Source organism: Nesoenas mayeri (assembly GCF_963082525.1).
Source record: "Nesoenas mayeri genome assembly, chromosome: Z".
Lineage (NCBI taxonomy): Eukaryota > Metazoa > Chordata > Aves > Columbiformes > Columbidae > Nesoenas > Nesoenas mayeri.
The window spans coordinates 6,116,712-6,127,853 of record NC_137542.1 but is presented as its reverse complement, the minus strand read 5'-3'; the positions used below and the strand labels follow the sequence as shown (position 1 = coordinate 6,127,853).

At 38.1% G+C, this 11,142-nt stretch overlaps 1 protein-coding gene across 7 annotated transcripts in view; it reads right to left on the bottom strand.

The window, feature by feature from the left end:
- The window catches only part of SSBP2 (single stranded DNA binding protein 2), a 177,579-nt gene that overhangs the window by 34,740 nt on the left and 131,697 nt on the right, over positions 1-11,142 (bottom strand). For all 7 annotated transcript variants that reach the window (XM_080361979.1, XM_080361983.1, XM_080361980.1 and 4 more), the window contains one exon: positions 1,791-1,850. In XM_080361979.1, coding sequence (XP_080218105.1) covers positions 1,791-1,850 — 60 coding nt within the window. The remainder of the gene's footprint in view (positions 1-1,790; positions 1,851-11,142) is intronic.

Genomic DNA, 11,142 nt, shown 5'->3' with positions numbered 1-11,142 from the left:
ATCTAGCTCAGATAACCCTTACCCAGCACTGGACTGTGCTGTGCACACATGCGCTGCGTTACCCTCCCTTATCTACGAAACACAATCCCTGCTGCAAGACACTAAGGACTAGTTAATAGTTACAGAGGCAGTTTTAGTTCTGATATTTACTGACTTCCAGCTAATCAAAATTTCAGGCTTAAAGCTGCGCTACAGTAGTTTATTAATTCCACATACTCCCCATCTATACTGTAACTTAAATAATGTCAGCGTTGTTAAAAGCAACCATTCATGAATGCAGCATAATGTAAATGAATTGCAAGAGCTGTAATTCACTAAGATTATGTGATTATGTTACAGCTCTGAACTGAAAATATCACAATATGCAGACAAAAACAGTTCCAAAGCTAAAACTGCACGTTGGCAGAGCTTTCACAGCATCCACCACATCCAGTTTCTACCTGCCATTATTTACAGTGCTCAGAAACACAGAAAGAGAAATAAAGAAATATGTGAAACTCAAACACTGGTGTATCTTTGACTAAGAGATTACTGGAAGACATAAAAATCAAGAGGATATTTTGTACGGAGTTACAGTATGCTCATAGCAAATATTTAACTAAAGTATTGATGACACTGTACTCTCACATTGTCCCTTGATGATCATTTCAACAATATTAATTAAGCCACCCATTTACTTCTGAGAAAGCAGCCATGCTACAGGTAACTTAACCTGCTCCCAAACATCACCATGTCTGATTTGCAGAAACATTTGAAGAAGTCTTGTGACCCGATACATTCAGCTCACTGAATTTTAAACTTCAACTTTCTGGCAATATTGTGCCAGTGCTATAGACAAGTTTTTTGACATAAGATGGCCAGGACTGAGGTTGGAGCATAAAAGACTCCTCATCAAGCTTTGACAACAAAACCAGCAGTACTGGAAGTCTAAGTTGGATCAAAAAAACCCATTCCATCTGTCATACCAACTTTCCCAATATTGTAACTGACCCAGTTTTTCTTTCAGAGCTCTGCTGATATTTTTCTGTCTGCTTAACTCTAACTTTTCATCTGCTGACAACCGCTTTCTCCTCCTCTATCTGCACTATGGAGAACTTAAAAATACAAATGCTATCTGCTTGCAGAACCGTCTTTTCACAGATGGGCCAATAAAGGTCTTTGCTGACGAACAGCAGCTCATTACTCATTCCTGTTACACCAGCATGTATATCCTCTGGTGGAGATGAGATAAAATTGGGAATCTAATTCTTTTATGAAGTCCTCATAGTGTCTATAAGAACCATAGAGTACTTTATGATGTCTGTTTCTCAACAATAATCTCCATATTTACTGTGAAATAAATATACCTCCTATATCCCACAAAGAATAGGAGGGAGTGATGCATTTTACACAGAATTAAGTAAAAATAATTTTCAGAGCTAACTGCTTCATGTGGTTAGGAAAGCTTGGAGAGTGGAACAGCTATGGGGATGTTCTCAGAGCAGGTAGCACTGGCTGGATGAGGTTAATGCAGCATCACACAGGACAATTATATCCTCCCTCTGTAAACAGGCGTAATGCACAATACATTTTGAGGTGTAGACACTAATTAAGCACGGGAAAATGAGCTGGGAGTGGCATGGCCACACCTATCAGAATAACTATTTAATGATCAGACAAAATGTGGTGGAGAGGGACTGAGTATGTTTTATAGCCAATGAGCCACTGGTAACCAACAAGACAACATGTCCTGTTCCCAGGACTGAACCACTACCCTGGGCCACTATGGTGCATTAGCGGTACATTCTTACCTGATTGGGTATTCTTAAAGGTGGCCTTGGACCTCCAGGGTACCGAGGGGACATGAAAGGCTGAGGAAAAAAACAACAAAAAAATTAAACTTCACTTATAAATACTGCATTGAGTCATTGGGAGTAGGGCTTGTGCCGTGCTCACACCTCAGGCATCCAGCTCACACATCTCCTGAGAGCATTCAGTGTATTATTCCATGATGTTTATCAGAACTAAATAAATTTAGAGATTCTTAGCAAATGCATCAACCAAGATACATTATTTAAAACTCTGTTATAGCTACTGTGAACACAGAATATAAACAACTTAATGCATTAACTGTGAAGAAAAATAAACCATGTAAATCATATAATCACACATCTATCCATTTGAATGGAAAACAGGGAAAGATAAGAACTCTGGAATATAAAAGAAAAATCTTCTTGGGACAGCAAGAGGCGAGTAACAGCGTAATGACTGGCAAATATTTTCCATTTGGTTTTTCATAATACAGTAAAATGCAATAGATTTAGCTAGTGAGGGCACAGATTTCAAGTTTATGTCATAACATATTTTTAACTTTTGTGCTTTATATGAACCATATTAATTCAGTGTTACTCCTCCCATCACTCTATACGTAATTCCATGATCACTCAGTACATCTACTCTCAAAACCAAACATAACATACATCCAAATCTGTCATACCATCCTGCTGCACCCTGTGAGGTTCTAGAGGCTCTGGGCTGCTATTATACAACTTTATGGCCCACAAAGAAGGTCAGTCCCTTAAACCAGGACCACAAATAAAAAATAAACAAATGGTAATACCAGCAAATACATTTAACAGATCTACTTATTCCATTCTGAAGTGTGACAGTAATCTACACATCTAGAAAGCTACATGATCAGTGGCAAATGTGAGATCTACAGCAAAAATGCACAAACATCTGACTAAACAGATGATGAAGAGGATCATTTTGGCAAGCAAGCATACCTATCACTGCAGAAGAAAACGAAGAGCTAAAAGTATGCTATGACTGTGAAGACAAGGACAAAAAATACTGATTCTTTATATCATGAAAGACAAGCTCACTTCTGTTCATGACACTGTCATTGGAGACATGGGAGAGATAAAGGAAAAAGATTCAACAGAACCTTTCCCACCTCAGAATCAGATGAAAGCTGAAATAATGTAACCTACATAAACACACGTTCAAAACAGGTACTAGAAAGCCATTTGAAATACAGAGGGTTTACAAACTGGAGAAGAAAGTTCAATGGCAATTGTGGAAAGAACAATAGAAAGAGCATTTGAAATTATGTGCTATAGAAGGGGAGGCTTCTCCATGCCACCCCTCTAATGATGAGATTCTGTGATGAGAATGAAAGAGAAAAAGGGTTGAGCATGTGGTGAAGGCTATAAACTTGAATACCCTTGGAAAGCAGTAAAACTGTGAGGAAATTAGAATTTCAAAGAACTTCCATAAAGGTTAACCAAGTGCATTGTATGGAGTGCAGCACACTCCGGTGCATGTCTCAGATTTGGCTCACCTCCTCATTCCGCAAAGAAACCTTAAATTTATTTACAGTTGTACAGCTCATAAAAGTGAAATCATCAAAGTCTCTCAAGTCAACCGTATCTTAACGTAGAATCACATTATTAATATTAATACTATACATAATAGTGCATTATTGGCAGAACAACTATGCTTTTCAAGCAGGATGGAAGCCTGCTTGTCCCCTCTCTTCCCAGTGGGTTACCCTTTCTATGAAGTTTATAAAAATACCTATGAAGTCATTTTTTTTTTAAAGAATCAAAATTTTATTTATAATATTTGAAACAAATACCGTCCTGCATGAAGGAGAGAAAGAGGTTTACTCACATACAATAAGTCGTAATTTCACTTTTCAAAGTATGAGTCACATTGTTTCTAATTCCTAACAATTAGAGTCCATACTTTTTGTTTTGCTGCGCCCCTGAGGTCGGTAGTTGCTTCAGATTTCTGAGAAGGTCTAGATCTAGGAAGGTCTCAAGTCTACTTAATATAAGCCTCAGAGGGTAAGCCTGGGATTCTTCTCTGCACTGATCCATGTCACAAGTTTGTCTTGTTTTGAGGCATTGCTTCCTAAGCAGGCATCAAACCAGACTTTAACTTGAGAGCCAGTGCATCGATTCTTAACTGACTTGTTAGTTCACTGCATGGAGGAACTACAGGAGCCTCTTTGATACAACTTTGTCTTATAAAAAAGGTTTATATACAGCAAATATTTATATATCTGTGTATTTCCCTTAAATATATTGGGTGTGTTTAAGTCTTCTCCCATTCTTTGAGTAACTGAACCCAAGTGGAACTGCAATTAATGACTCCAACTCGTAAATTTCAAATAAATTTTATGGTTCTTGGTGATCCATGGATACCAAAACTGCACAGTTCTATAGGCAGGAACATATATGAACAACTGGGGAACACAACTAAACTGGGGAACACAACTAAAACAACTAATGTTTTGATAAATACAGCACTGCAGAAAATGGTAAGATGGTGATGTTCAAAGACATATCTAAAAAATTTACACTGTTTTGGACCAGCATTTCATACTGAAGTTTACCACAAAAATTCCACCACCAAAAGAAATACTTAAATAACCTATTTTTTGTGTCAGTTACTAAGCTTCTCTCCCTCCATTACCAATGTCATCTTTGTCCAGAGAAGTTCTACCAAGATATATCAAGACACCAAGGAAATTCTGTGAAACAGTTTAATGAAAATATATTAAATTAACAACTTCTCACTAAAATAGGTGCATATTTTTCAAGCTTCAAGACACACACATACTATTAAGTGCTAGGCATTCTGAAAGACAAGAACTCAACAGCAGGCATTTTTGTCATGTGTGATGTTTCAGTACGTTCTTTGTAATTAGGAAAAGCAAGCTGACATTTAGTCTCTGATCTAGTTTTATTTTATTGTTCACAGTTGCTGAAATGACCACGGCTTAGGGAGGAACAACCAAGGCCTTAAATTTCTTATGGCTAGCAGCTCTCTCCTTGACTTCTTGGAAACCTTTTCTTTCCATTCACTTAACAATAGTGCAGCACATACACCACAAGAAGTAATGGATTCAAAATTTCGCCACTAAATTAAGACCAGTGCTAACAGGGTTTTAACTGGTCTGTGCAGCGCTTGTCTTCTGAAGGCAAAAAATAAATGCTTCACAGGTTGAAGACTCGGACTTTTCTGCTTGCTACATCATCCCTGTCTCAATTCAAAATTCAGCATGTTGATAGTCCAAAAAACCTTTAATGAATCCCTCCACTACGTGCAGTAATGCACAATGTAGAAGAACACTTCTTCTTCCAGCTAAGGATTACAGACATATGACTCTTCAAATAGTAGTCAGGGTAAAAACAGCAAAAAATAATTGATCTGGAAATATATGCCAAAAGATAGGTAAAGCAGCAATGACTTTAGATACCAGCTAGGGAGAACACAGTGGGGCACAAGATGTTTTATCCTAGAGCCTTCTCTGTGCAAAACGATGTAGGATGCTCTTCAAATAATATATCAGGCATTTCAAGGCCACATCTTGCTTCAGATTTTGCAAAGCCTCTCTAAGGGAAACCAATCTCTTGCAGCTGATCTGACTGAGGAAGAAGGGTATTACCAGAGCGGCTCCATCCCACGGTTATTTCCATGTGCTGAAATGGTTCTGAAGGGCTTCCAGTCGCTACTGCAACCTTCAAATTGCTCTAACCCACAACAGAGACGTTACGCTGAATGTGAGGAGCTGTAAACAACACTGTTGTGCACTACCCTAAGCTTCAATTAACTTCCCAAATGAACATACACTAATGGATTAAGGAAAACAACAACAACAAAAGAAAAAAATAACAACAACAAAACCACCAAAAAAACCCCAAAATAACCCAGAGTCAAACCCAAAACAAAAATTAAAAAGAAAATAACATTTTTTTAAAAAAGAAGCATGTCATATGTAAGGCACAGCTGAGATGCCACCAGCACTTGGAAACACGTGTCATACAAGCTGCAGCAATAACATAAGAATCTGGTACGTGATTTTGGAGAACACCTAACTACACACATCTGCGAACACTGTATATTGTAATTACTGCCTCCACGTACAAAACTCAGTAATTTCGTATCACAAATAGCATCTTGAAGGCTGCTGTCACGATTCTGACACCAAATGAATGCAACTGGAAACTTCTAATAAACTCCGTGAAAAACAAGCCAGATAGGCAACCATTTTTGTGTAGTCACCTCAGTATATATTTATTTATCAACTTAAAGTAAGAACAAAAACAAAGTACTAAAAAAATAGAAAAGACTAAAAGAGAGACTACAGAAAATAAAACCAAGATGGGAAATGTTAAGATTAGTAAGCTTCCTGCTCTTACTTACAGCATCCTGTCATGTTCAAATGCTAAAAAGACTTGAAGTTCAAGAATTTGAATGACAGCGACACACATTCTAGTACTTTTTGTTATCTTCATGCTAAAGAAAGAATCCAGCCATGTACAAGAAGAGTAAAACTATCTTATAAACTTTGTATGTAACAGAATTCCGTGTGTTGCGTGCATGTGTGCATCTTCAATGTCAAAACCTCGTAAAATACAAGAGGACAAGCAGGCAATAGGTTTCTAGTAGAGAAATCTTTGAAGAAGAAACATTGAAGAACAGTAGCCCCACTGCCCACATTTTGATTCCAGTATTCAGGAAAAATATTTTCACAAAAAAAAATCCACCAGGAAGCTGATGACACAAAGGCATAGAAAGTTGCATACATATTTCTCTGTCAGGTGTGCAATTCTTATTTTGCCTTCTTTTAGTTGTTGGGTGACTCTAGAATATGGTGTGGCTTAGTTTTCTTGCACCTAATAGTGATGGAATAAAAAAAGTAATAAGACAGTGTTCTGAAAGTATGAGATATTGCAATAAATCTATTTATCTTTAAATTTACTTTGCTTCCAAAAGCTGGGAATATAATTTACCTGCTTCAAAATAGAGTGGGGGTTTTGCATTGATATTTTTATCCCTTTTCACTCATAACACTAACATTTATCAACCACATTTTGCCCCACATAAATTGCAAAATTTACAGTAATACACAGTCAAAAAACTAATCCTGAATATTGCTTACATTTCAATTTGTATTGAGACTGAATTCCTAATGGGATTGACTTTACTGTAAATATCCATATCTGTTACAGTATGTACATATTATGTAATATGACTTGTTATCCTGGACAGCACAACCTCATGTAACAAACCCACAGACACCAGAAAAACACACAAATGCAGTTCAGAAAGAATTACTGCAGTTATTGGGCACGAGTAACGGAGAGGTGCAAACACCTGCTAACCGTAAAAATAGCAAGAGCTGAAATGCCAGTGAACAAAGCTTGGGCTGAGGAGAATAAAATGAAACTAGTACTGTTTGAACAGGAAAACCCTGTCTACAAGGCACAAAAATACCCACCTGTCCCAGTCAGCATAGCTGAAAATAACAATGTTAATGTAGGTTCACGTTCATATCTTCCCAGCTAGGTGTACTAAAAGGCCTTTTCAGCTTGGGAAAATATGTGTTTGCCTGGTCAAAGCAGGAGGGAAGGTTTGTTTTGAAGCACAACACTGATCTGGTTTACCCGACGACACTCAAGGCCGCCACAGAAAGCTGGGCAGTGGTTTCAACAGGCACAGCCAGACAAAATATACCCTCGGAGCGTGACCATCTCCCAGCAAAGTGACTTACTAACTATGACGCATGGAGCCCCCATGGGCGGTGTGCTTGATGCACCAAGTGCTGAAGCCACTGATGATGCCCCGTGTGCAGCTCGGCCCCCAGGCTGTGCCCAAGATGATGGCTCCCACAGAATATCTCGTGAGAGGCAAGGTGTTCTACGTATCTCAGGTGCTTCCGTGCAGCGTCATACAACCATAGAACAGTCTGGGTTGGAAGGGACATTCAAAGGTCATCAAATCCAACCCCCCTGCCATGAGCAGGGACATCTTCACCAGCTCAGGTTGCTCAGAGCCCCGTCCAGCCTGGCCTAGGATGTCTCCAGGGATGTGGCACCAGCCACCAGTGAGTTCAGGTGGACTCATCTGCCTGCCAGGGACCTCTGCTCTGCAGGGGCAGCAATGGGCAGTGCAGAGAGGACCCACCTCTAACAACGGCTCCATCCAGACCTGGTGCCACACTCTTACTGCATGTTACGTGGCTTAGGAAAGCAGAGGAACGGGTTCTGCTGGCACCACATGGTGCTCTGCAGGGCTTCCCAAAACCATGTCTAAAATAATGGATTTAGAAGCAAACAAAAACTAGTTATAACTGCTTTTCAGCATACTTATTTTTTTTTTAATGCCTGAATTATCAAGTTCAGAACGATCTCCTTAGATTATATGTCTCAACACCCTCAGAGGTAGAAGATGGTCCTGACAGGAGAATACCTCTTGGAAGAATAACAAGCACACCAGAAATTAAAAAATAAAAGGGAAATACAGTTTTAGCAATTGGTACAGAAAATGGCTGAAATGGTTATAGTTGGTTTCTATAATTCAGTCACCATAATCTAAACACTGCTTGTCACTAGAAGCTGAAAATGGAACCACGGACTTAATTTGTATATACGCAATGACAAATTATTTAAATAAATTATGCTGCTACTTGAAGAGCAGATATTGCAAGAGCATCCAAGCTGCCACCATCAAGGTCTCAAGCCAGATGGGAACTGTCATAATGACCAAAACTCTTCATTTATTCATTTAAAGCTCTGCAAGAAGAAAAGTGAAACAAACAAAAAATATTTGTTCTCCTCTCCTCCATTGAAAAATTAATTTATTTGCCAAGTCATATCTTCTGTCTCCGAAAATACAACTCATATTCATGATTTTTTCATTTTCAAACTCTTTTCCCTGTTAAAATGACTGACATAATTTAACTACTTATAGTCCAAATTATAAGATATAAGAGTGCTTGATATTTTTATTTAGTTTTCTTATTATGGTAGTAGTACTGAAAAATGACAATGAGGTAACATTTTAACATATCTCAAGACTCCAACACTTTACAAAGTGCTTTAGAAGTGCTTTACAACCAGCACTGGTGTATACGCCTCCATTCTCAATGAAATGGGGTTTTGTACTCTTGAAGAGTGCCAGTGCTGAACTGTAAAATATGTGTAAATTGAATTTATCCAAGTCTGTTTACCATTCATACACTTTCATTTATTTTGTTTCCTCTATGTTTGTTTTTTTTTTTGTGGACATCTCCATCAGCAATAACAGTCACCACAGTTGTGTAAGACACTCTTCATTAACACATTTTAATTCTAACCAGGTCTAAGCTAAATTAGCTCTCAAAATGACACTCTTGCGCTGGCACAGCCTGCTGATAAGCACAAACATGAAACTTACCCTCCCCAAAGCTCGGACACAATATCATCAGTTCTTAACAAAAAAATATTCTCCTATTCAACTGCATTTTTCTGTTAATTACACAACACTTGTCGTCCCCCTTCGCCCCCCACATGGCTACCACAGTGTTACAGGTCTTTGGTTTATATTTTGCTAATGCATTTCAGACATTAAATTTGGGTTACACACTACACATCTTGTAATCTACCATTACATATCAAACTAGGTGTTTCAATCTACACTGTTTCACATGAAGTCGTGTTAGATTCTCAGCACCAAGATGTATGTCTCACTACACTAGTGTTTCCTGATGACCAAACCTAATTACATGAGCAAGTTATTCTCTGCACTGCAGAAAAAGGTCCCTGAAAAAACAATTTATGTACTTATGATTTTCTAAGAGCAGCCTGACATGGCCCAGCAACCTCTAAATAGTAATAGTGAGGTGTGATTTAATTTAGAGTATAAGTGTAATATATATATATTTTTAAAGCCATTCACTGACCTCTGTCTTTCACATCTAAAATTTGAAAAGTTACAAGAAAAACAGCACTTCAAACAAAATTAATGCCTTATCCCTGATCAAGAAATACAAGCCTCATTCTACCAGAGCGAAGAATATTGTAATACATACCCTGCACACTCTGTGTAGAAAAACCAAGAAAAAAAAGTCTTTAAAAACAAACAAACAAACAAACAAACAAACAAAAAATCAACCCCAAATCTTTTGTTCCTAGTTAAACATTTCCCTGTGATGCTAAAAGCAGGATCTGCCTGCTCGCCTGGTTACTTCTCCAGAAATTTGAGAAGGTAAACAACACTCATTTTGATGACAGAGGATCTTTAGGAATTGTACTGTTGTTACATCTGTCTCACTTCGTGGCAAATATTATCCCATGCTCAAGAAGATTTAGCAAGTGAGAAAGAAAGCAGTGAAGTTCTGCATATGATATTTAATGGAAATTTTGAAAGAAGTGCAATTTTAGAAGGGCTCTTACTCACATGCATTTAAACCAGGTTAATAGCTTTTAATTTTTAACACATGCAAGTGTTATAGAAAACACAGTGTTTCAATCCTGGGAAGCTAAAACAAGGACATCAAAAAGCATGACCTTCTCTAAAAAATCAACAATCTGAGCTTTTAGAATTCAGACATCACACACACAGATCACTACACCTGAGAAAGCGTTTCCTTAGATTTGTTAAACCTCGTAGTCACCCCTGGTTAGGATATACAGTTGATTTTTTGGAACAACTTTGACAATGACAAGGCAGAGTTTGTTATTCCTGCTTTTATGTTTAATAAATATAATCTTTTGAAGCTACACCCGTTATCATCATCCAAGGATTTTGGCTTCAAACCCAAGCACCCAAGCTCATGTAAAAAGCAAGAACCAGACCACAACAGGAACTGAATTAACCTCAGCAGATGGAAGCACTGCAGACAAATGGCAACCCTTCTCCTGCTCTTCAGTACACATCAGCAGCAACTGTAATGCCAATTGTGGTGTATGGTCAGCAACCTTAAATTTCTGAGGTTCATCTCACAGAGAACTTGAATTTTCAGGATAAAATTCAGAAGTTCGCCACAGATCTCCTAGGCAGACGATTTGTGCCCAGCAGCAGCGGGTCTGTGGATGTGGAAGGGGAGGCGGGGGATGCGTGGGCTCAGAGCTTATTTAGCTACTCAAGCTGAGCAGTTTTAATTTGTTCTAACAGTTACGAGCAGTAAAACCATTACCACAACTGCAGGGTAAAATTATCCAAGCCAGCAGATGTCGGACACCTCTATCTTTTCAAAGCTGACTTTATTCCTACTATTTAGAGAGAACAAAAAAAAAAAAGAGAGAGGAACAAGCACAAACTACTTGAAGATGCTAATCCCCTCTCACATAGTCTAAAAATCAAAATAATTTTTAAAATTAAAATATT